The sequence below is a fragment of the Stegodyphus dumicola genome, chromosome 2, assembly GCF_044657685.1.
Source record: "Stegodyphus dumicola isolate Sdum_Otavi_A_Nest chromosome 2, ASM4465768v1".
In the NCBI taxonomy this organism is placed as follows: Eukaryota; Metazoa; Arthropoda; class Arachnida; order Araneae; family Eresidae; genus Stegodyphus; species Stegodyphus dumicola.
This window is the reverse complement of record NC_140769.1, coordinates 45,591,194-45,618,816: the sequence shown is the minus strand read 5'-3', so window position 1 is coordinate 45,618,816 and position 27,623 is coordinate 45,591,194. Positions and strand designations below refer to the sequence as shown.

Genomic DNA, 27,623 nt, shown 5'->3' with positions numbered 1-27,623 from the left:
TTATGGATTATCCATTCAAAATTGTTATATGTATCCTGTAAAGTACCTCTTCTGGTTTTAAAATTTTACCCAAAATCTAATCAACTAGTATGAATGTAGAAAGTTTAATTATGGAAAATAAATATTAATTCCAATTTTACCCAATTTTTAATCAACTCTTTATATGAATGCAGAAAGTGTTAATATAGAAAACAGAAATTTTTGAAAGTTTATAAGAATTACCAGGGAAGAAAATATCATCACACAGATTCAGGACAAACAGGCAGACATCATTATAAAAATATTTTATGGGAATCCTAATTCAAACCTCTTCACTGAAAACTCTGCATAAGATTTTTACACTGAAAACATTACGTCTCTTACGTATGTATATATGTCGATGAGAGGTAAAAACTGTGAGTATCCACATTTATTTCATTGTACAAAGTAAAGGAAGTATTGTAATCGTGAAAAATTCCGCATATCGTATTTCAACGGAAATATCCATTTTGACTGCTATTGAATGCAATTTAACAATGTCTTTCTATGACATCTGTATATGAGGACAGAATAAAGGACTCTTTTATTCCCCCAAACAAACTATAGATTCAGAACAGATTTTTTTTTGTGGTGTCTCTATGTACGTACATGTGTGTCTCTCATAACTCAAAAAATGAGTAGCACCTCCTATTTTTGTTGCAATCAATTTTGCTGCACCAAACCTTTGTAAATATATATGTAAGATATAAGAAAATACAATATCTGCTTTAAAAATAATTGGTGAACTCAAAATTAACATTCTAGATTTGGTGATCTCCCCCTAAATTCATCTGTTTTCTCAAATTCGAGAATCTTCTATGGTATGTACATCAAATGAACCAATCTCAGATTAGCTGTGCTTATACCTCAGACTTGGTATGAATACTCTTGGCACAAAAAAAAACTAGGTCATTCTTCCCTAACTGCTGCTCTGTCGACTTCGTGTCGCTTTACTTTTGCTTAACTGCTTTCATAATTTCTTCTTAAAAGCCAGTGTACATTGCGGCATAAAAAAATGGGGGGACAGTTCTATATCTCCCGTTCTACTGGGCCTATTGACAAAATTCAAACTACGTTTTTCTCAGGGCTGTGGAGTCTGTAGGGAAAATTATCGACTCCTGGAATTTTAATGACTCCCTCATACAGGGTGATCAGCGAATAAGCCCTGATTTCAAAATTAAATATCTCTACAACAAAAATCGATAGAATTATGCGGTAAACTGTACATTTATTAGCAAAACTGTAAAAATGGTGTACAAAAGTTTAGAAAATTTAGTTACGGAAATCGTTCACAGATGGCGCTCTGTGCTGAAAACTCATTCTCTGAAAGGAGTAAAAAAAATTCATTAAAAAAATAAAGTGAAGCAGCCTTTGCAATCAAAATACAATTTTTTCAAAATATTCACCGTTCGAAACAATGAGGTGGCGTAAACGAACAATGAAATTTGACATCACGTCTTGCAATGTCTCGACGGAAATGGAATCACATGCAACACCAATAACGATTCAAGCTCATCTATAGTAGCAGGATTGTTTCGATAGACAATGTCTTTCATTGCGCCCCACAGAAAGAAGTCACAAGGACTCAGATCGGGAGAATATGGAGGCCAAGCTATCCCTGTGTCAGTAAATTGAGGATAATCTAACGTAATTACTATATTCCCAAAGTATTCATGAAGAAAGTGAAAAACTTTATTTGTTTGATGTGGTCGAGCCTCCATCTTGCAGGAACCAGTCGATACCTGGTCGATCCTTCAACGCTAGTTGAGTGCAGACAAATTGTTCCAAAATTGTAGCGTAGCATTTATTGCGAAATTGAGTAGGAGGAAGAGCTGTTACTGTTAGGGCTACTACTTTTAACTTTTCAGGATAGATTTTTGTGTAAGTTCTAAAAGTTGCAAGCGCAATCATATTTCTCTATTTCTTCCAAGGCCGTGTAGAAAGCTCATTTGTATTTTTTCATTTTTATGTCTAAAGGCTCTTGTTTTTTATTTTCATTCACTTTGCCTTAGCCTTGTCAATATTATCCAAAAATATTTCTCAAAATCTAATTCATCAATGGAAAAGAATGACAGAGACTCAATTGCAATGTCTGCAGTTTGACTGTCCTGATTCGAATTCTCCAATTTTTCTGAGAATAATTTCATTCTTAATGAAGTTAATAGATGACTTTCTTTGCTTTTTTAATTTGTTCGTCATCCAAGAAAATTGGGCGCTTCGGATCTCCATATATTGAACCCAGCAAAAGATCTCTTTGTCTAGCAAACTAGTTTCTCTTTTCTTCATTGAAGAAATGATTCCTTCTGCAATAAACCCTTCATTTCAGAAAGAACAAACATCACATTCTTCCATTCTCGTCTCCTGTCAATTCTTGAGACTGCAGCATTTTTGTGGCTTTATACAGTGTAGAAAGAAGAGTTTCAAATTCTGCGAGATCATTCCACAGTCTTTCTATTGGTAAAACATTAGGGTTATCTACGTCTCCTAAAAAAGTTCTTATTTCTAAAAACCTCTTTATCATCAAATATGTACTTTTTTATCGCATGGCTTGTTTAATAATTGCTCCTTTTCCTGCTCACTTCCTAAGAATGGCATCAATTTTAGGAGTTCTTGCTGCTTACCTAAATTTACCAGTGGGCTTTGTAACTAAATGAATCAGTTTAATCACTAATGGCAAATATCACATCCATCCTCCTCCCTTATATTTATTTATTAATAGGTCAATAAAATAGAAAATAACTGTTTATTAATGCAGGGGTCTTTGTGCTCCGGAGAAACCCCGGAATTCCGGGGATCGTCGTTCAAAAGGAAGTAGGAATAATAATGAATTATTTATTTTGATCTGGGTAATTTTGTTTGCTTTGAAAGCAGAAAACGCAAGGTCAGTGTGTGTGGTGAAAACTTTTCCTTTCTTTCTCCAAAGGCAGTGATAATGCGTGAAAAGGGGGGGGAACTTCTTTTTTGTTCTTTCCTTATTGCGAGTTACGACTCATTCCCCCGTTTCTCGGACATTCTCTTCTGGATTCTTTTCAGCAAGTAGGCGCGGCAGAAAAAAAAGGGAGAGACTTCGTTCGACCAGATGTGCGATCACGTGACTCTGGGTTCAAAGGTCTTACCTCTCCTGGCGTGGCGCCAATAAGTAGAGAAGGAGGATTTTTCGCTCTATTAGCTATTTGTCATTGATCGCTTCTCAACTTTTTTTTCTCCGCTGTGTAAAATTTTTGTTTCATTTATTGATGCACGTGTAAATTTTTCGTTTCGTTTTATTTATGTACGCAAGAGAATTTCACTATGAAATTTCTCGATATAAATAGTGATATTATACAATTAGAAGAAGGTGTCCGGAATGCATTTAGGTGGAATTGGATTGAATGGAGAGATGGTAATGGGATACCATCAGCACATGGTGCAAGAAAATAAATGTTGCTGGACAAGCATATTGTGTTTTTTTGTAACTCACTGCTGAAGTATGATGGGGAAGGATTCAAGGCTTTCACAAATCATTCTAAAACTGTGACGCACATAAAATATTCAAAGTGCATTAGACATTCAATGACTTTAAGTAATTATGCTAATTCAAAAAATACTGATGACTTACTAGAGACTGATGCTCGGCCATTGGATATAGTGACAAGAAAAGCACACCGAGAGGTATTAATAACTTCGTTTATTGCCGAGAATTCTCTTTCTTTCAATGTAGCTCCCAATTTAATTGAACTCTGCAAACAGTTGAGCCGCGATCAGACGGCACTAAACTCGTTGGAAATGTCCAGGACTACTGCATGTTATAAGATGAAATATGGGCTCGCAAAAACTATTAAGGAAAATATCATTAAAACTTTAAAGGAGACTCCATTTTCTCTAAATTTGGATGAAAGTACTAGCAATGCTCAAGAAAGTATACTGGCAATATTTGTGCAGTTTTATGACAACAATCAAAATGAAGTTGTAGTTCATCATTTTGCATCTCTAAAGATGGAATCTTGCAATTCAGAAGCTGTTTTTAAAGCAGTTGTTAATACTATTGAAGATAATAATATTCCATGGGCAAACTTAATTAGTGTATTAATGGACTCGTAACACCATGCGTGGAAAAAAAAAAAGGTTGTTGAAACCAGACTATGATCAAACAAAGCACCCCACTTATTAGATATTGATGGTGACACATGTTACACAGCTAATAACTGTGCAAAAAAAAAAAAAAAAAATTTGCTTCATGTTTTGATAGATACTTAGAAGATTTGTTTGATGATATCTATTTTGATATGAAAAGCTGCAGTAAAAGAGAAAGTTTTTTCAAATCTGTGAATCCCTTGCCATTAAAAAACTTAAGCCCTTGAAGAGACCAGACCATAGGTGGGTGTATTCTTAGTTTTACAGCATTAGATCCAAAGCTAAGAGGTAAAACCAGTACAATATTAGCTTTTGAAAAATTATCATCTTTTATGTTCCATATTTTTAGTGATAATGAAAAGTCAAAAGTAGAAGCTGAAATAAGGCTATACCAGAGTGATATTGATATCACCAAAGAAATGCTCTACACATCTGATGAAAGTGGAAATCAAGTCAAGTGTACAATTGATAAATATTGGTCTAAAGTTTTAATTTAAAAGATGATTTCACAAATGATTATAAGTATCCTACATTGGTTAAATTGGTCAAAGCTTGCCTTAGCTGCTTTCATGGCCCATTAGTGGAAAGTGCATTCAACTTAATGAATACACTTGTCACTGACTATAGAACCTCTCTTAAGATTGATTCCCTAGATGCAGTGCAGACTATTAAATATGATTTAATGGCTTCTAAAGAAACCTCATGTGAAAAATATGGCTCAAAAAATCCAATGACTGATCCAATTCACAAAGATCTCTTACTGAATATGAACAGAAGTTGGAAAACATATCAAGAGGACTTAAAAACATGTATTTCACATGAGTCACCTATAAAAGTCTCTGAAAAACCTTTTACATTAGCAGAAAAGCAAACTGCTTCTACCTCTGCACGTGCAGTTCTCGAGGAAATTTCTTCAACTGTAAATGAGGAAAATAAAAGTCAACCTTTCCTGCAATTATGAAGTTCACCACAAAAGAAAGACAAGCCCACAAACATCAGAAAATTAAAAAAAGCAGCAGAAATTAGATAATTTTTTTTAAAGAATTAATTCAGGTAATTTAAAATATTTACATAAAATGTAGTAGTTTATATGTTTGAAAATTTATGGTTATTAATTTTGCAAAAAAAAAAGTAATTCATTGAACTTTTATAATTAGGTCATTCAATACTTCATAATTGTAATTTTTCATTTCTCTCCCCCCCCCCTTCTCGAAACTCCAAAATGTCGGTAGTAAGTCCGTAAAAGTTTCAGGGTATTTTTTGGGGTCCCACAAACAGCCCTGTTAATAATGTATACAGTCCATAAATAAAAAATAACAACTCAGCTTGTCATTAATTGTTTTTCAATTCATTTAAATTTCCTTTCAAATTTAAACTGTCCAATGAAAACTGGAGTCGGAGTCAACCTGTTTTTAGCGACTCCAGCTCCGACTCCTTTTACCCCAAAATCTGCCCAAGTCCGACTCCAAAGCCCTGGTTTTTTGCATGTCTCGAAACACGACTTGGGTTATATATTAGATTTATATATATCATTGTTCTAACATAGGTATTTTGACACATCAGACTTTTTTCTGAAATAACATACCAATTTTTTCCCATATTTCGATTCTACGATTCAAATTATGCCTAGATATTAAATTTTGTAAAATTTGGTGCGAAATTTACGGCGAAATTCAAAAATTTATCTTGGTGAAATTTTTTCAGTTTGCGCCAAGAATAATTCACTTGGCGAACTTCTTAATATGTAGCAACCAATTTTCCTTTCCCTTCCATTATGCCGGAACAGAAAAAGGCATCTCGTTCCTACCTTTTTACATTGTGCGTGAGCGGAAAAAAAGTGACATCATTTCTACTTCCAAATAATTTTAGCGAAGTGTCTAAACCACATTTGATGTTTTATCACTTTCAACAAATATGCCAAATTTCAAAATGGACCAATATATAAATTCTCATATATTTTCAGAAATTTTGAATAAAGGATGAAGGAATAAATAAATTGAATAAAGGATATAAATTTAAAATTTTCTTTTATCTATTTGTTCAATTATACTATGGAATTTCATAACATTTGTGTCAAGAAACATTTATCTGTATGTACTTACTGAAGACTGTTTTTCATTTTAACTCTAAATTCCAGTTTGAGCTTCATGCTTGTATTCATCTCTTTTTTAGTCATCTGGACATTCTTGTACTGTTGAAGCAACACCCGGTGGGAGTTCATCGCAAAAAGATTCTTCAGAATCTGAAATGGCTGATATGAAAGAAGTGTGGATACATGAAGATTGTGCTGTGTGGTGTCAGAGCATTTCGTTGATGAGTGAAGAAGTTGTAGGATTAGAAGAAGCTGTTAATGAAGCACGTGAAAATGTAAGATTTGTAATTACTAAATTTCAGAATAATTTCATGAATTTTGGCAGTATTAAAATTTAATACATATGATCATATTTCATATTTAAATATTTAAAAAATTTAAGTTTTAGAATTCTAAAACTAATTTGCTGTATCAAAAGGCCTTCTAAGCAATTATTTTATTTTAGTTTCATAATTAAGAAAAGGTGTGCAAAGTATCTGTAGCTCCATAAAAATATGAAACTTTTAAAGCTTGTATGTATTGCATAAAATGTAATTTGAATTCATTATGGAAAAAACATGCCGTCTGCGGCACATGAAAATCAGTCTCACCACTAGAGCTACACTTTTGTTAGTTACATTTGAACTGAGAGGTTATTTGCCCTAGCAAAAATTTGTGATTTGACTGGTATTGTTACGAGACTCTACCTGAATTTGTTCATTCAGTCGGTACTCCATTAAAATAAACATAAAGAGAAACTTATAATTAAGTAATATGGGCAATCCACCAAATTAATTCACTATAAAACAGGCAATTAACCTTAATGCAAAATCATTTTGCATTTTGCTTTATTTATTCTAAAAACATAAAAACGATACAATGTTGCCGAACTGTAAAATTTAACCTTTAAAGAAATTACATTTATACAACCGTCAAGTTGCTCGCAACAGGTATATTTCATATATGGTTAAGTTTTATTTTTTAAAAATATGCATATTAATCGTATTTAGCGAACTAAAAATGTGCCCTTTTTTTAAGTAAATATTTGATGGTTTTATTTCTTTCTGACAAATACAGTCAAAAGTCGTTAATCCGGACTCGTCGGGACTTCGGCAATTCCAGATTATCGATTTTTCCGGATTATAGATCATCAGTTTAAATCTGGTAAGATGGCATGCAGAAATTAAAAATATGAAACCGTAATTTATGAAATAAAGATTAATTATGATCTAAAGGGTATCAAAATTTACAAAAAAAAAAAACCTTAATATATATTTGTTTACTTTATTAAACATTTCTTTCAATGTAAGCTGTTTAAGTTGCTTCGTATTATGTGATAATACTTTCTCTTTAATTCTATAAACAGACATAATTTCTTGTTCAGTTACAAAGTTCCGCTGTTCAAGTCGTATAATTGTTGTGTTGATAATACCGGCTAATTTGTCAATCGAAATTTTTTCGTTTTCAATAACCTCTGTGTCATTTTCTTCACTATCGGAAGCGAATTATAATGACGAGGAATATGATTTAAATCATACAAAAAGCGGATGCCTCAATCTGTTGGAGTTGCTTGTTTTCGAATGCTAACTAGACATGATTATTTACAAAGGCATTTATGTTGTATTAGAATCAAGGACTCAGCCTATTGCCCTCCATGTCATCAAAGTGACATGGATGGTGACCATTTCAAGAACTGCCCCATTGTTTTAGAGTTTTTTTAATGACAACTCTTTTGATGCTAGTTTTAATTCTCATTTTCATTCTTCATTTTACTCGGCTGCCTGTCGCTTAATGGCAGAAGTGCTACAGATGAGCGTAGGATTTAAAAAAAAAGTTTTTGAAAACCAATATTCAAAATAATTATAGTGTATTATATAATGCTATACAGTCAAAAGTCGTTAATTCGGACACCCATAATCCGGACCTCAAAGCTAAAATCTTTCTGTGCATGCGCCGCGTTGACACATGCGCGTAGGCGTATACGCGAGCGCACAAGGCCCTTACGACTGCGCATATGCGTGTGCACAAGTTCAGAATACGTTTTCGCGTGCGCGTTTAATGCATAACGGACGGTATAAGCTAAAATTATCTAATTATGTACTTCAGTTAATGTTGATGATTGCGTTGTTCCTTAATCTTCGAATTGGATACGGCTTATTATTTTTTGCAGACTGTAAGAGCAATTTTATAAAAGTAAGCTTGAACTTTCAAATTATGTCAAATAGAATTTCCGATGCTGGAGCTCCCAAAGGATCTACAAAACGAAAGTATGTTTTGATGTCCATCAAACAAAAAGTGGAATTGCTACAAAAAAATGGATAAAGTCATATCCTTTGTTTATCTAACCGTTCCGAAATCTTACCAATTTCACGCTGCGCTGCACAGTGGGGAACGTCGCGGCGCGCAATGAACTGGAAGTTGATTAGTCAGCACTATCGTTATCTTCAGGGCAGATGTTTTTATTTTATTCAGCTTATAATTCCTTACTAAATGTAGTATTTCATCTCGATGTACTCCGTCTTTGATATGATTTAAATCAAATTCCTCGTCATTATAAATATCACGAATACAAATCAAATAGTTTTCTGATTGCAATTTTCTAATTTCGGCTATGCGTAATGTATGCTTTACGCATGCGCGCGTTGAAAGAAATGTTTAATAAAGTAAACAAATAAATGTTAAGCTTCTTTTTTTGTAAATTTTGATACCCTTTAGATCATAATTGCTCATTATTTTATAAATTATGCTTTCATACTTTTAGTTTTATAATTTCTGCATGCCATTTTACCAGATTTAAACTAATGATCTATAATCCGGAATCGCCGAAGTCCCGACGAGTCCGGATTAAAGACTTTTGACTGTATTTTCTTTTAAGGTATGCATCCTTACTGTATTTATTTGAAATAAATAATGTAATTATTCATCAATCTTTATTTCATTCAATATTTCATTCAACTAGTCTTTGTTTCATTATATTTTTCTGACATTATTAATTGCAGACTGTTAACTTCCAAGTATCAAAAGTAATACAATAATGAGATATATTGCACGAATATCATAGCGAGTGAGGGAGAGCATCGCAGTTCTGAAAAGGAGAGGTTAGGGGTTCAAAGTCCTATTAAAGGATATGCAAGAGAGAAAATGTTAGAAACCACTGTTCTAGACTGTGAGCATGACATTTTGGGGCAGTAAAAATATTATAATACAGGTGTTTATAAAGTCTCTATACGTTTTAAAAAATATATTGTAATTTCAATTTCTTTCGAGGCGATCTGAAAGAATACTGTCAAGAGAGGAAAGAATACCATTGTTTGTGCTGTACACGTGAATTCAGAAAACAAGCCCCTAACAGAACAGCTGTTAAAACCTTGGTAAACAAATTCAAGCAAACGGGTAGTGTTCAAGGAGAAGACTATTCTAGGAGACCTTCAATAATGCCACAAGTTGAGCAAATCATACAAGAAGTGATTATCCTTAGTCCCCAGGCATCTACACGAAGTCTCAGCCAGGAATTCTGTATTTCGCACACTTCTGTTTCGAAAACTCTATGCTGACATTTAGCCCGTTAATGCCCAAATTGTTTTAAATTGAGAATTTTAGAAAAATATTTTTAAATTGCATTTCATGTATCATAAATAAAGTAATTATGAAGTTTTATTAAATTACCGTAATTAGCAGTTCAGATAATAGGTGATCTATAAATAGATCGCTGGACGCTTTTGGTAGTAAAAGAACAAGTAACCGCCCTCTAATCTTATGTTTAAAATATTATGAATTTAGTTTAAAAAATATGAATTTTTTGTAAAATTAAAGCCAGCTAAAAAGATTTAAAAGAAATAAATCTTATTTTATTGATTTAAACTTCATTAGTTATATTTTTATTGAGCTAATTTGCAATGTTTAAGTATGATGTAACGGTAAATATTTCTCACAAAGTGTTACTTAGCATTTTGTACAAAACGTAGTAGAACTTTCCTTACATTTTTGAAATTGCCGTCTACTTTTCTTTTACCTATAATATGGCCTTTTCTATCTAAACATATAGAGCCTATCACTTTGGTCTTGAAGACATCACCAAATCTCTTCCAATGCTTTTCTTCGAATTTGTTCCCAGTTTGACATATGCAACCGCGATATGTCTTCGGATGTCTTTTGTACTTTTTTTCACCATTCGTGTTCCAAGTGGTTCATTTGAAATTTCAGGAGTATTGTCAAAATTCTCCGCACCACAGTTATAAGTCTAAATTATAACAGTAGCCCTTTAATCCAGGCATGCCCCATGATTTATAGCAAAACCGTATAGATTTGCCTTTGAGAAATTGTTTGAAAAAATGATGAACCTAATATCTAATCATCATTTCATCAACAGGCAGAAATATAATTTCTAAATATTTATTTAGAGACATTGTATTTTTTAGATACATTGGCAAATTATTAACAATCTTACTGCTGTTGTAAGAGTAACAATATTTATTAGGAATTACCTTTATTTTTTATTGATGTTAAAATACTTTTTAAAGATTGTTATTTTTCTGTTTCTTCTTTAATTAATGCAAACAAATGGTTTTTCAGTAAATTATACTTTTTAAAAGTTTTATTTTAAAAAGTTGTGCTACATTTCTTTTTACTTTTCCATGCAGACTTCAGAAATAAATATTTGTAATAAATATATTTAATTGAAAATGCTGTAGTTATTGCATATTAGCTGAAACTAAGCAAATGAAAAACAAAAATGTGTTGATTTGGAGTGTTCTAAATTATGATTTTGATATGCATGTCTTCTTGTCTTAGATTTGTTGTCACTGTTCACTTGATGGCGCTACAGTAGGTTGTTGGGGGAAGAGTTGCAAAGAGCAGTATCATTTCAGTTGTGCCAAAGAAACTGGTAAGTACTTTATAGACTTTTTAATTTCTTCTTGTATTGTAATAATTTTTTGCTATGTGGCCAATTTAAATTTATAGATTTTATAGCATTTAAATGTTACCTTTCAGACATCATTTTAAGTCATATTGCAATATGTTACATGCATGTTAAAAATTTCATACTCGTTCCTTTATGGCTATCAGTATCAAATATTATACAGTCAAAAGTCGTTAATCCGGACTCGTCGGGACTTCGGCGATTCCGGATTATCGATTTTTCCGGATTATAGACCATCAGTTTAAATCTGGTAAGATGGCATGCAGAAATTCTAAAATTAAAAATATGAAACCGTAATTTATGAAATAAAGAACAATTATGATCTAAAGGGTATCAAAATTTGCAAAAAGAAAAAGCTTAATATTTATTTGTTTACTTTATTAAACATTTCTTTCAATGTAAGTTGTTTAAGTTTTGCTTCGTTTCATGTGATAATACTTTCTCTTTAATTCTATTAAACAGACATAATTTCTTGTTCAGTTACAAAGTTCCGCTGTTCAAGTCCTATAATTGCTGTGTCGAGAACACCGACTAATTTGTCAATCGAAATTTTTTCGTTTTCAATAACCTCTGTCACTTTTCTTCGCTATCGGAAGCGAATTATAATGACGAGGAACTTGTTTTAAATCATATCAAAGACGGAGCATATCGAGATGAAATACTACATTTGGTAAAGAAATTATAAGCCAAATAAAATAAAAACATCTGCGCTGAAGATAAGGATAGTGTTGACAGATCAACTTCCAATTCATTACGTCGCGGCGTTCTCCCCGCCGAGCAGCGTGAAATTGATAAACAGATTTCGGATTTCAAAACATACTTTCGCTTTAGATCCTTTACATATTAACAAATATATATCGGAAAGTCTATTTGATATAATCGAAAGTTTAAGCTTACTTTTATAAAATTGCTCTTAAAGTCTGCAAAAAATAATAAGCCGGATCCAATTCGAAAATTGTTCAACAACGCAATCATCAACATTAACTGAAATAGATAATTAGATAATTTTAGCTTATACGTCCATTATACATAAAACGCACGCGCGAAAACGTATTCTGCACTTGCGCACACTCATATGCGCAGTCGTAAAAGGTCTTACGCGCACGCGCAAACGCCTATGCGCATGTGTCAACGCGGCGCATGCGCAGAAAGTTTTTAGTTTTGAGGTCCGGATTATAGATCATTCCGAATTATGGGTGTCCGAATTAACGACTTTTGACTGTATAGTAATTCCTCGTTATTCACAAGAGTTCAAGTCTTTCACATTAAATGAGATTATGAAGACATACAATGTGATGGATTATGTGCAATGCCGATCATTCGTGTAGAATTTACATGATTTCAGTTGAAATAATGTCAATACAAAGAAATATTTAATACAAATATTTCTTTGTACAAAACAATACAAAGAAATAAATTATTTTTGTATACTAACTGAGTAATTAAAAATTAATTTTAAAAATATTAATCAGTGTTTTTTATATTTAACAAAGGGTAGAGAAGTGGTGCTGTAGAGCTTTTAATTGCTCTTCCTTTTCCGAAAAGCCTTTGTGTTATTCTTCATGGGGCTCCAGCTTCACATATGCCTCTTCTAAATCTTAGTCTTCTTTTTATGAAAGGGAAATTTCAACTCGCGAGCATGGTCAGTCTTGCTTAGCAGCTTCCAGTTCCATTTATCATTTTATGTTTCAGATTTGTTCAAAATTATGATATGGTCCTCTAATTTCCTTAATATCTGCTCCTGATGATTGTAGCATAAGTTCATTTCTTCTGTATTTGTTTTGTTTACTGCATCTTTTGTGTGTGCATGCTATGACTGCTGTATGACTGTGGACCTGCCATATGCTTATTCCACACTACCTGGAAAACGAGAAAAGTCGGGAAAATCGAAAATTAACCAGAAAAGTCAGGGAATTCGAAAATTGACCAAAAAAGTCAGGGAATTTCTTGCTGCAATTCCCAAAAAAGCCATTTTCGAGATGACCATCATTCAAACAGCTGGCACACAGCCAATTTTCGCCACACCAATCAGATTATCTCTTGGAAAGGCAAAGCAAGTTTCCAGTATCTTTAGTTTCTAGTAATCTTGAGAATCCAGAAATTTTCATCCGCATGTGCAGTCCATTTATATATATGTAATGATTCTAAAATGCGTATATGAAATCAGTGGAACTTTTAACAGCTTAGATACTGCGTAAATGACAAGAAGACCGTAGTGGCAGAGTGGAAAGCATGATGATGCAATTAAGTACAACATAACTTGAAAAATCATAATCTTTGTATATCAAATCATGCTTTTTCAGACAAGATATTTCCTAATTATATTTGAATACAGTAAGTTGCATCTTGCAGTAGGACGTCGTTTTAAGCAAGTAAGCGGCAGCAGCATACATAAAAAGCATCTTGTCGGCGGGAGAGCTTATGCGGAAAAGGGGGAAGTGTTATAATACTTTCAGAGGAAGAAGGTTAGGAGTGGGAAAGTTTCAGTTCAGAGTTTTAGTTTACAATTAATTTGATTGGACAAAAGCCATGTGCATTAAAATGCTACGTAAGATAGAAAAATCTGGAGCCTGTGAAAAGAGATTAATTTATGGACAGATCACCAAATTTAGAATATTAATTTTGAAGTCACCAATTAATTTTTGAAACAGTTATCATATTTTGTTTTCTTACATATCCCCCCCTTTTAAAAGAAAGGTTGGGTGGCAGGGTGAAAGAACAAGCATTAGAGCAGCAAAATGTGAAAAATACGATTTTGAAAATACAAAACATATTAACAAACCTATTTAACTTTTAAACAAAAAATTATTGTTATAAAAGTTCAACCGATACTTTGACATTTCACTGAAAGTCATAAAATTTTGAATTGAATTATTAATTTTAGCGCTGTATTCTTTTAAAACAATAGCCTATTTTAGAGTTCCGAGGTAAGAATGTCCAATGAAATTTTGTAAAGCTCTTGATAGTTCCACATGGTGAAAGTTCAAATTTTTTCACAAAGTAAATGTTCAGATAAAAGTCTTTCCAATTTTTGTTAACAAAAATCAATTTTCATGTTATTTATTAGAATTTCCATAATTATGTTTTTAAAGGAAGGCATTTTAAAATATAAAAATTTGTAACACATCTTTCATAAACACAACAGATTTCAAGCTTTTCATTATTATTAAGACATTTAAAATTTATTTATTCTTCACAAAGCTTGAAGACACCACAGCTTTCTCTAAATACCAGCATATCCATCATATTGGTTTATCAGTTGAGCAAATTGGTGTTATTCTTCACCAGTGGCCAAAAAATTTGCCAAATTAGCAGTTACTGTAGAAAAGGCCTCCGTTCCTTTGATAGAGGTAAATGGCCTTTTTCGAACTGCTGTCATTCCATTATAAAAATTAAACACACTCTATTTTTATAAAAAAAAATAAAAATACTTAGATTTAAAAAAAAATAATTTTTTCATAAGGTGTGAGCCTTCAACGTTTATTCTGAAATCATTAAAGAAATACCTACAATTTAAAATTTTCAAGAATTTTATTCTTAAAATATTGTAAAAACTAAAAAATATAAAATCAAAGAATTTTAAACAATAGTACAAAAATATTCTTATTAGAAACTTTCCCTAAGTAAAACCTTCAAATTCTTTATCTTTATCAAATTCAATATATATTTTTTCCAATTCAGAAATAACTGCATTTTAAATAAACCATAATATTTTTGAATTATTTACTTTGATCTTAAAATGATTAAAGCAAAATATTAAAATCATAACACAATGCAATTACTTATAATGCAAAGTCATTTTAAAAACACTATTTACTCCATTTGGAACTTCATACCACTTCAGTATCACATTAATACTTTTGATAATATTCCATTCTTTGAATAAGAGCACTAAAAAACGTAAAATGTGCACAAAACACTATTTTACTCATGAGGTTGCTGACCTTCAAAACACTTTGGATGTTTTTCATTTTATGCGATGATTGGAAATGCATTACGAATATTCGAAGCAAGCTAGAACCAGTTACCATATTTCACTATGTTGGCGGCACTGACCTTGATTCGAAATGCTTTCAATTTTGAACTTACAGATACTCTATGATTTCAAAGCACTTTTAGAATATGCTGTTAAATCACACACCAGAAACAAATTTTATTCACTGGAATTTTGAGGCTGCAGAATTCAAACACCATTGGGGAAACTTGCAGCAGGTTAATCCTGTCTTGACTTTTTATAAATATGTAATGATTCTAAAATTCGTAGATGAAATCACTGGAACTTTTAACAGTTTAGATCCTGCGTAGATTACCGAGAAGACTGTAGTAGCTTGAAGGTGGCAGAGTGGAGAGCATGATGATGCAATTTAGCGTAACATATCTTGAAAAATCACAATCTTTTTTTTTTTTTTTTTTTTTTTTTTTTTTACGTATATTAAATCATCCTTTTTCAGACAAGATGTTTCCTAATTATATTTGAATACAATAAGTTGCATTTTGAACATCAATTTAAATCTCGTAAGATGGCATGCAGAAATTATACAATTAAAAATATGAAACCATAATTTATGAAATAAAGAGCAATTATGATATTTAAGAGTATCAAAATTTACAAAAAAAAAAAAAAAAAGGCTTAATATTTATTTGTTTATTTTATTAAGCATTTCTTTCAATGTAAGTTAAGTTGCTTCATTTTTTGTGCTAATACTTTCTACAAAAAATTCAAAAAATTTGTTTTTCTTTTTGCTTATGTCATATACAGTTGACTTTCCAATATCATACTCCTCGCATAATTTTGAGACAGATATGCCTTTATCCATTTTTTGCAGCAATTCCACTTATTGTTTGATGGACATCGAAACGTGCTTTCGTTTTGTAGATCCTTTGGCAGCTCCAGAATTGGAAACTCTTTTTGACATAATCGAAAGTTCAAGCTTAATTTTTATAAAATTGCTCTAACAGTCTGCAAAACATAATAAGCCGGATCCAATTAGAAGATTAAGGAACAGCGCAATCTGCAACATTAACTGAAATGCCTTAGAATCAGTGAAGATAATTTTAGCCTAGCTTATACTGTCCGTTATACATTAAACGTGCATGCGTAAAGCATAAAAAAAAAAAAAAAAAAAAAAATTGTGGCTTTGAGGTCTGGATCATAGATCATTCTGGATAATGGACATCTGGATTAGGGACTGTGTACTGTAATACTTTCAGAGGAAGAAAGTTGGGAGTGGGAAAGTTTCAGTTCAGAGTTTTGGTTTACATTTAATTTGATTGGACAAGAGGCATCTGCATTAAAACGTTACGTAAGATAGAAAAATATAGAACCTGTGAGAAGAGATGAATTTAGAGGCAGATTATCAAATTTAGAATGTTAATTTTGAGGTCACCAATTATTTTTTTTTGAAACAGCTACCATATTTTGTTATATCTTAGACACATATAATATATGTGTGTGTGTTACTGTGAAAGACAAAAATTTATAGAGTGTTGACATTCACGTAGTCACTTGGTGTATGTCCAAAATATTTGCCAAATGTCCTTATTTCTGACTTAGAGGTAAATATCGACATTCACCATGCACTAATGGTGAATGTTGAATATGTTGGAGATTTGCATTTTGTTCTCTGTATTTCAGAAACGATAAAACTTCACAAGGGTGGCATAACTTTTTTGTCTGTCTTACTGAGAGGAGTAACCAATCCCAGTGAGGAGAGTTGTTGGTAACTCTGTAGATGAGTTTTCACTGCGGGATATGTAGCTTTAGATACTAACATGAGAAGGGCCACTTGATATTACTTGCCTTCTTAATAATGACAGCAGTTGTGCTTGGATAAATGTTAAGCCTTTAGTTTTAAATTTACCCTATAAAGAACTTTTTTTTGTAACCTTTGCATTTATACTGTATATGTCAAAATACGAAAAAGCTTAAGTAACAGCACATGCAAATAAACTTTTGAAAAAGATGAGAAAAGAAAATAATACCAAAAAAACTTAATTATGTCATTGAAATCTTATTTATTGCAGCAACTTAAAATTTTATGACATTTTGAATTGTACAAGAGTCACTTGCTTTTACCAGGGTTCGTAGCGGTCCTTATAAGTGCTTATAAGTCCTTATATTTGAAAATAAAATATAAAGGTCCTTATAGGTGCTTACTTTTTCTTTAAAGCCCTTATTTTTTCCTTTTTAATGCTTATTTTTTCCTTTTAGTGCTTTTTTTTTTAAATGAATTCGCTATTTTTTCCCGTATCAAAGCCGAAACAAAATAAACAACTTTTCTTCCTAATATGGAATGTCAGATGGTGAGTCATACTCCCGAAAATAGCTTTTACCCCTTTCCTCTGCATTAACATAACCTTTGGTGTGCACGAAGAGTACAGACAGGTGCCCATCGTTCTATTGGTCAAAGAATTGCAAAAGCAGTAGAAAATTCCCCTACATTCGGCATTCTTTTCCTCCCACCCAAATACTACACACGTTTGAATTTCTATCAAGATCTTAAAAATTTGCATTCTCGTTCTGCTTGGTCAGTTCATATTTGTGTTTATTATGATCGTTATGCTTATATTATGAGCATATGTATGAATGTTTATAATACCATAGTTGCAGTAACTGCTGAAGTATAGTAAACTTCCAAATATGGTTGTGTTTTAACACAGATTAGCTTTCTAAGGAATAATATTCGGAATGGCTTAAATAAAGGGAAAGTAATCAAATAGTCAAAATAATTTCATTTTTTTGGCCAATATATTATACAGTACGAAGGTTGGGAAGTCTCCTCTTTCTCCGCAAAATTTTGAATATTGAAACTGTTGCAGTTCACTGCAAAACAAGCTTTTTTTGGTCACTTTCCAATCTGGATTGAATAGGACTAAAAGTTCTGCGGTCTACCAACCCAAGATTGATTCTATTCCAGAAATTTAACGCCGTCTGTTGAAAATTAGAATGAAAAACACCCCAGTTATTTAGTTCTTTATTCTTCCAATACCGGCAGTTGTTGATTCCGATTGCGTAATATCACGTAGGGAAGAATTACGGCTCACGTATTGCGCAATAACGTTTGCGATATTTTGCAGAGATAATTAATTTTGATGTTCGGTCCGAGATTTGTTTATGAACACTTGAAAGAGTTTTACTGTGCTTGCTAAGCAGAATATTTTTTAGTTCCGTTTTTACAATATTTTTATATGATGCACATATTGAAATGTCAAAAGCATTATTTATTTAGCGGAAAAATCTAGCGGAAATAAATATTTAGCGGAAAAATCTAAAGAGCGGCTACAGTCTACCCCCCCCCACACACACACACACTTCTTCAAGTTACGCTCTACTGTCCGAATATTCGCCAATTTCCAAGTAAGCGGGTTAGTTAAGCTTTTACTGTTAAAGATGACTGCATGAAACAAATTTCTGTCTTCCGATTTCAGAAATGTTCCTCTTTTTTACTTAAATTACTTTGCTTGCAATATCTGTTAAGGGAAAACTGATATACAATGAAAATTTAGAAAATGTTCAGAATTTAGATTTCAATTATTTAAATATCAATATGAGTGGAAAAATAAATTGTATTTATTATTAGGTTCCAAGCGAATACAATAAATATGCCTTATTATTATTTATTTTCTCTATTTTGAACTGAAATTTCATCATTAAATCTTGTAATATAGTTTAGTTCTGCTTAGTTTTTTTTTCCTCTCATTGTAAACTAGTTCTGTAAATTGAACTATTATTGAAAATTAAAAACAAAACAAAAAAAAAAAAAAAGTAATTATTTTCCATGGTTGAGGTAATGCTTATTCTCTCTTAATAAGTACTTCATTTCTCATATTTTAAATTACAAGTCTAATTTTTAAGGTTATGCAGTTGTGTATGATGTAATTAGACAGGTGCTTATTTTTTTTCTTAAAATGTGCTTGAAAAGTGCTTATAGGTGCTTATTTTTTTAACTAAAATGTAGCTATGAACCCTGTTTACAACTGCATTTAGTTGTGGAACACTTCCTTTTGCAGTGACAGTGTGTTATAGCCTTGGCCTCCACTTCTTGAATTAGCTGCAGCTGCTTCTCTCAGTGACATTTCTTGAGAAGAAATCTCATCAGTGAAAAGTAACTTTTCTTTTACAAATTACGAACTGATTATGGGTATAAAGCTGCTTGAAGGTTCCATTTTTATTTGCTAGTGTATAAAAGCTGGAATCTTCTATTTTAACTACAACTGCTAATACATATCAGCCATCTGTATGCCCATGATCGACATCAAGGACTTGTATTCATACGGTATCACCAATATGAGCAGGAATTTTTTTTTTTTTTTTTTTTTAAGGTTTGTAACATTTTTGTTGCCTGCAGTTGAACATTCTCTTTTGTGGCCGATATTTTTATAAAAATAAACTCGTGTTGTTCAGTAGGGCTTGATATGAAGACATGGTAGGTTGCAGGTCCTCTTCAATATTTTTCTTTGGAATATGGTTTTCGGTATGGCCACTGCTCATATTTTCTTCAAAAGTATTAACCGTTTCTTCAAGCTGTTTTTCAGTTTCAAAAGTATTAGCAATTTCTTCAAGTTGTTCTCCGGTTTCAAAATTTGCAATTTGTTTGCCAGGCAAAAAGGACGATGCTATGCTTCTTCTTGGTTTAATGCCAAACAGGGCCTCATAAGGACTTTGGCATATTGCTTCATGATATGTAGTTTTCTTGGCATATTGAACAAAGGGCAAACCATCTGACCATTTATTTGTATCATTATTATTCATCCATGCAGTTAACATATTCTTTATATCCTGATTAGCCCTTTCAACTGAGCCTTGTGTTTGACTATAATAAGGCTTTCCATGAAGTCTCTTAACATCTTTCCACATAGTGAATAGTTTGGATATGATGTGATTACTGAATTCCCTACTGTTATCTGAATTCAATATGGCTGGAGCACCAGATGTTAAAAATGTTTGAAGAATATGATATGCTACTTCTTCAGCTGTCTTAGTTTCCAGTGGTCGCAACTGGACAAGCTAGTCAAATGATCTTGATACACCATTATGAACTTAATTCGCCATCCCTGTGTGATTGCATGTGTATGACTGACTGACCATTGTTTCACAACAGTACCTTTCTTAGGTACACTATGCTTCATTTGACATTGTTTACATAAACATTACAACTTCATATTTATTAGTTTTGTATTTACTTTGCAAATCTTTAAGCATACGTGTTCTTCCTCCGTGGCCTATTCTAGTGTGAGTTTCAAATAGTATGCTGAACAATTCATCATTAGTAACATAATACTGGATATTTGTTTCTCCTGGTTTTAAGGGTACAATTAATTTTTCTTCATCATTAATTTTTAAAATGTCAAAACATTTTAATCGTCTGTAATCCAAAGGTGTGCTGCATTTAGTTTTTGCAGAAATCACTTCAGAAAATATTTAAACGTACTTTTCTTGTGAAAAATAAAAACAATTGTCGTCTCATGTACTTGCAATTAATGCGTTTAACTTTTCAAAGAAAAAGTTCACGATTCACTGCAATATCCATTCAGTATAAATTAGGGTATTGGATTTTTAAAATAATTTAAGAGAATGTTGTGTGTACCATCAAACCTTACATAAGACTGACAAACAGTGTTCCAAGAGTATAACAAATACATGCCACATAACTTCAATTGCACCAGAACAAAGGATTTGGTGACAGACTGTCGCCTCTTTGTTGACCTCGACTTCTCTTTTCGACCTCCACCACACTATATATGTGATTGTTGAAATGCACTAGTGGTGGTCCGAATGTACAAGAATATAATTATGTATTCGGTCTTTCATCGATGTATTTGGTATGTTTTGACATTCTCCAATTTTGCTCTTTCACGGTAACATATATATGTATAAGATAAAAAATATGAAAGCAAACTTCTAATTTTAATTGGCTATTATCTCTTTTAGTTTTATTTATTTTGGGGACTTCATCTCTCTGTCTTAAAAATAGTGCTACAGGTGTGTACTAAACTGCGTCATTCAAATTAATATGCGATTTTACGTAACGCTTAATGCAGATGCCTCTTGACCAATTGCCAAATTGCAAACCAAAACTTAAAACTGAAAGTTTTGACTCTCCCCTTCTTCCTCTGAACTGATGTGTCAGGGTTGCCACCAGGGCTGTGGTGTCGGAATCGGAATCTGGCAGATTTTGGGGTAAAACGAATCGGAGCTAGAGCCGCTAAAAACAGGTCGACTCGGACTCCAGTTTTTGTTGGACAGTTTGAATTTGAAATTAAATTAAAATTAATTGAAAAAAAAATTAATGACAAGCTGAGTTAATATTTTTATTTATGGACTATATACGTTAATAAATAGTTACTTCCTATTTTATTGACATATTAATAAATAAATACAAGGGAGGAGGATGGATGTGATATTTGTCATTAGTGATTAAACTGATTCATTTAGTTATAAATTTCACTGGTAAATTTAGGTAAGCAGCAATAGCAGCAAGAAATACAGTATTGGAAACTCTTCTTTCTAGTCCGTATATAGCCACAAAAATGCTGAAGTCTCAAGAATTGACAGGAGACGAGAATGGAAGAATGTGATATTTGTTCTTTCTGAAATGGAGGGTTTATTGCAGAAGGAATCATTTCTTCAATGAAGAAAAGAGAACTAGTTTGCTAGACAATGAGATCTTGCTGGGTTCAATATATGTAAATCCAAAACACCGATTTTTCTTGGATGACGAACAAATTAAAAAGGCAAAGAAAGCCATCTATGAACTTTCATTAAGAATGAAATTATTCTCAGTACAATTGGAGAATTCGAATCAGGACAGTCAAACTGCAGACATTTCAATTGAGTCTCTATCATCCTCTTCCAAAGATGAATTAGATTTTGAGAAATAGTTTTGGATAATTGAGAAGGCTAAGGCAAAGAAAGCGAATGAGAATAAAGAACCAAGAGCCCTTAGATATAAAAATGAAAAATTGCATGCGCTTGTAAGACACCTCTTTTAGAACTTATTAAATGCTATCCTGAAAAGTTAAAAGAAGTAGCCTAACAGTAACAGCTCTTCCTCCTACTCAAGTTAGTGGGGAAAGTTCTCAGCTCTGAAGTTTATCAAATTGGATCTATGGCCCTCCAACAAAGAAGGTCTTGCTGAAGCTATACTGTTTCTTAGAATTAACTAATGCTAGTTTTTCCATTTCATAATAAGTTCTAATTAATATAAATAATTTGCTATGCCATCAATTTTTTTCCTGCACCATCTATTACTACTTTTATATTTAAAAAATAAACTCTAACCCATGTGTATATGTTTATATATATGTGTATGAGGGAGTCAGAGTCTTTAAAATTCCAGGAGTCGGAGTCAGTCATTTTCCCTACCGACTCCACAGCCCTGGTTGCCACCCTACCTGGAAAACCGGAAAAATTAGAGAATTCGAAAACTGACCAAAAGTCAGGGAATTTCTTATGGCGATACCTCAAAAGAGCGAGTTTTGTAACGACGTTGAAAACAATCACTTTATTGGTGAATTAATTGTTGCGTGAACTTCATTCAGCTACTTGGCATAGAGCCAATTTTCACACATTGTCTTTTAGAAAGGCAAACTAAGTTTCCAGTAACCTCGAGAATCGATTGACGCACATGTGCAGTGCATGTTGAAATAAAGAAAATACGTATTCCCATATAAAACAAAATCGGTTTAATCCTGGGATGTGGTACCATGGACATTAGAATATCCTCCAGTATTCTATTCTAACCTCCATGTACAATATACACAGGATTTGGCGACATTATGATAAGCAGTAAACAGGTCATTTTGGTGTTGGCAACAATTTTCAAAATCGTGCCAAGGCTGTAGCATATGCTAAGATTTTTCCGCAAAATCTTTTTAAAAATTTTTTTTTTTTTTTTTTTTTTTTTTAATGTCTTATTTGTCATTTTGCAGTAAAATAGAAAAAATATTAAACAATCACCTAGGCTAATCATTTAATATAACTATATTCACCAAAATATTGTTGATTATTCTAATTCGGTTAAGTAATTATTATTTTAACATTATTCGGGGACATTTAATATTGCTTCTTCCCTCTAAATTTATTTATTATTAGTAAATAATGCTTTCAAATTTCAGGAAATTTTCTCTTCTATAATCCTGAAACTAATTCTAGCAGTATGCTGGCATACCATCACGAAATTTAATGCGCTTATTTTTTTGCTTATGTATGCTGCTAAGTAAATATAAAATACCTGAATTTATTTTAAAATATCATTAAATAAATTTCTTTCGTTTGTCTGCAAAAAATGACATTTTTTAATCCAGATTGGGCCGCTTCTAATCTCAATCTTCAGTGGAGAAAACAACTCCTATTATATTTATAATGACTCATTCACAGAGCAGATTGGACCGGTAGCAAAAACTGGTTTTTTCAACGTGTCCCATTCACACGCCGACAAGCATTAACTGTTTCTCTGAATTGGAGGTAAAGCATTCCTACCTCTCTGGGAGCAGGGCAAATGAGATTTCCCATACTGCACTGCGTGATTGCAGGGTTCACTGACTGCTCGCTGGACTGTCAGTGAAACAATCGCGTTGGTAGATATCATCCCAAACCGTACGAAATATGGAAATGTGTAAACAAGTACGGACAATGCTATCTGATGCTGGGTATCTCAGAAATACCGTTCAAATAAAACTAAAGACGGCTTCAACTCGACTAGAGGACTTGATACCTTTTGAATGATTTTCTTTGTTTAAGAACTTTCATCTAGTTTTATGAATGTTATTAAATGGTTTTGTAAGACAAAATAATTTTAAGCTGAGGAAAAAAAAAATTAATTAAAATTTTTAGAAGAAAAGTTTAACAATTAAATTGTCATTCTTCTCTCACAATTTTCAATGCTTTTCCCCCAATTTTCTTTTTCTATAAAAAAGTTCTTAATAACTTTAAGGATAGATTTTTCAATTAATGAATTAGTTTCTGAGAAAAAATAAAAACACATTTTTATGCAAAAACTTTGAAACAAATATTATCTCAGTTACATTTCAACTTCAAATAATTTTTCTTTTCAGTATTTTGCAAAACCCATTCTTATTTCTATAAAGTATGTAATTTTAATTAAGCGGTAAAAATATTAAATAATTTAGGCCATATCTATATAAGTTTTACAACTTTAAATAAAAGAATTTATCAAAAAAATGCAAACTGAAAAAATGCATTTTGAAGAATATAAGCTGTCTATATGGTCATTAAATCATTTCAAATTTCTTAAAAATTTTATTACTGAATTCCATTACATAGATATAAAATAAAACCCATTGCTATTCAATTGATTAATATAAACGTAAATTACAAGCTTTTATTTAAAATCTTCATAAAGCACGTTCAAAACAATTTTAACAGATGAATTAATTATAATATATTCTCTAAAACTTTTATAATCAATATTAAAATATTTATAATTAATATTAATACTATTAATTTGTTGTTTTATTCTTTTTTTCAAAAAGCAAAGTTTGAAATTTTAGCAGCCACAAAACATTTTATTTAAAACCGCTTTGCAGCATATGTTGTTTCTTTTCTTCTTTTAATCATTTGGTCTCGTATATAAATTGCATTTTAAATTAATTTACGTATATTTTAACTAATTAAAGAGTTAAACTCCGATGGCGTTCTATAGCAATAGTAAACAATATCAAAAAAGATGTAAGTAAATGTTAGAAATCTGCCAAATCTGATTTGCGTTTGTGACATCATTCGTTGCTCACAGTGGCTTATGGGTTAAGGAACTAAAGACGATGTGCATCTGAACCGGTCCTGAAGATGAAGCTGCTTCATATCCCCGTTTCTCCCTAATATAAACAGTGGCTGTGCGAAAGAGCGTTGCATGTGAACGGGGCTTAATAGTACTGCTTTAGGGATTATATATTATATAATAGTACTCCTTTGGGGATTATATATTATATAATAGTACTCCTTTGGGGATTATACATTATTTGCCAGTTACATATGACTTGTATATATAAGTCATACGTAACTGGCAAATTTTTGTGTTTTCAAGTGGTACCATAATTAATTTACCTCTTAGCACAGCCAATATGCATTACGTCGATAGACTGGAATTTTCTTAAAACACGTATGAAACGTCGGGAAATTTAATTCTCCTGTTTGAGTGGCAACCCTGGCCGGATGCTTTGCTGCTATGATCACTTCTATAGTATCAAAATTGTAAATGTTTTCTAAATAGGCACGATTGGAGTGCCAAGTAAATTGTAGCCACCAATGTGAATTCAAATAAATATCGAATTTAATCCAGCTCAACTGCTTCTTCTTCAAAATGGGTATTTGCTTCTAAGCATCAATTATCTAAGCCGTCAGTATTTCTGCTCATCTATGTCTTAGTGTACTTACATCAGAGCTTCCAAAAATGGGCTATCATTATATATATTTATATATATGTGTGTGTGTGTGTAACGTCAGTCCCCCCCCCCCCCGTCTTGAGTTAAAAAATTTTACCTGTTATATTGGTAATACATAACAGGTTATACATGTGTATGTGTGCAAGATAAAATTTCTAACTTAAATTTGTATTAATTTTATTGTATTTTTATGTACGTGATCATATCTGCCATTGTTTTTAAGGACATGGGTAAACATTTTGAAAAGCCAAAGATCATTAAGGCAATAAATTGTTGGGAAATAAGTTCTGCCAAAATGCAGTGGACATGTTTTAATTGACAAAAATGTCTCTAATGGCCATCTCAGGAACTCTGTATGCGAAGTTTTTGGAGTAAATATTAAAATATTAATTAAATATTATAGTTTTGCAGGTGTAAACTTGGAAAGTTTTTATTTCAAAGGTGACAGGGCTAATAAGGCATCTGAAACTCCTTTGTTTCCATGAAATAAAATAAAGTATTTTTAATTGTTCCCTTGGAATGTCTGCTTTTTGTCCATTGCTGCTGTTAAATAATCACATTTTCCTAAACTAAAATATTAATCTTTCATATAATTTATGTAATCGTACCTCATTTTAAATTTGATTTTTTAAGCTTCCACGTGTTTCTTTTATTCAAAAATTTTCTATTTCCAAGTTTTTATATAATCAGAAAATTGATATGGAAAATATTTTAATGAATCAGCTTTTTCTTATTTTTTAATGAACAAATGCCTCTTGAATGCCTAGTAAAATTGCAAAAATATATTATTGCTCATACGTACATACTTTTTAGTTTGAAGCTTAAAATTAGAATAGTTATAGAATTAAGAAAATGAATTTATGTGAATCATGAGAAAATTATATATATTATGAAAGTGATAAAAATTATAATGTTACATGTCTAAAAAATATGCTGTGATGTTTTTTAGGGTGTCAGATGGATATTGAAAACTTTTCATTATTATGCCCCAAACATCAGGTAAATTTGTAGCATTTTCTTTTTACATTATACTACTCTTTTTTTTAAGTTTTTCTGCTTATTTTATATGAAAATATCTGTAGTGTTCTTTTCACAATTTAGTAATAGTCCATTTTTCCTTCCTTGTACAAAGTAATGGAAGTATTGTAATCACAAAACATTCTGGATATCATATTTCTATGAAAATATCCATTTTGACCACTATCGAATGCAATTTAATGATGTTTTTGCTTGACATCTTTACATAAGGACAGAGTTAAGGCCCATCTACACGAAGTGATTTTCTCGGCCGACTTTCTCGTAGAGCAACAATTTTAAGGATCTACGCATGCGCCAAAAATCGGTCATATTCTCTGCTGCGATTTCAGAACTGGTATTCACTGCTTACTAGCGTATGATAAAATCTGAATCTCTAGCCAATAAGATTGCTTTGAGTGAGGACATGCTTTTCTCCTCATTTGGAATAATAAATATGGCCTGCCTTTCATTGGAGCGAAACTCAAATTTTTCAACTAATAGATTTCTATAGAGAAAATGTTGTGTTGTGGGACACGAGTAATGTAAATTTTAAAAATAAAAAATTAAGGGATTCTCTTATTTTGGTAAGCTTATTTTGTCTTCCCCGTTACTTTAAATATTCAAATATTTTCTAATACGGGGTGAAAATTATTTTTACTCCCCCAAGAATAGTTCCAAAAATTATTAATGATAGCCTGTCATGGGTACTAGATGAAAATATTCAGAAACTACTTGAAACTATGGTCGCACTTATTGAAAAAATTCAGAAAGCAAAATCTGCAGTCGAAAAATTATGGACCGATTTAAAACAGCGCAGAGATTCACCGACTTCTCTGAAAATGGGAGTTAATCAGATGATGAAGTACATAGCTTTTCCGACACCTCCTATACGAGCGATTATAGCCCAGTGGTAAAGAGCAGAGCAAGTTTTCTACGTACATGAAGTTCGTGGGTTCGATCCCTTACATTAATGTTGGGATTTCTGCACCTGCAAGGACTTTTTTAATTTCATTTCTCCATCACTAAATTTGAATTGCATGACTTAAAAGTCACTTTTTATTTTTTTGCCTACGAGTGTGT

General features: G+C 32.0%; 1 protein-coding gene across 1 annotated transcript in view; it reads left to right on the top strand.

Moving 5' to 3' along the window:
• Positions 1-27,623, top strand: part of LOC118199048 (uncharacterized) — a 71,295-nt gene that overhangs the window by 36,542 nt on the left and 7,130 nt on the right. The window contains exons 4-6 of the mRNA XM_035370835.2: positions 6,304-6,498; positions 10,994-11,087; positions 26,476-26,525. Coding sequence (XP_035226726.1) covers positions 6,304-6,498; positions 10,994-11,087; positions 26,476-26,525 — 339 coding nt within the window. The remainder of the gene's footprint in view (positions 1-6,303; positions 6,499-10,993; positions 11,088-26,475; positions 26,526-27,623) is intronic.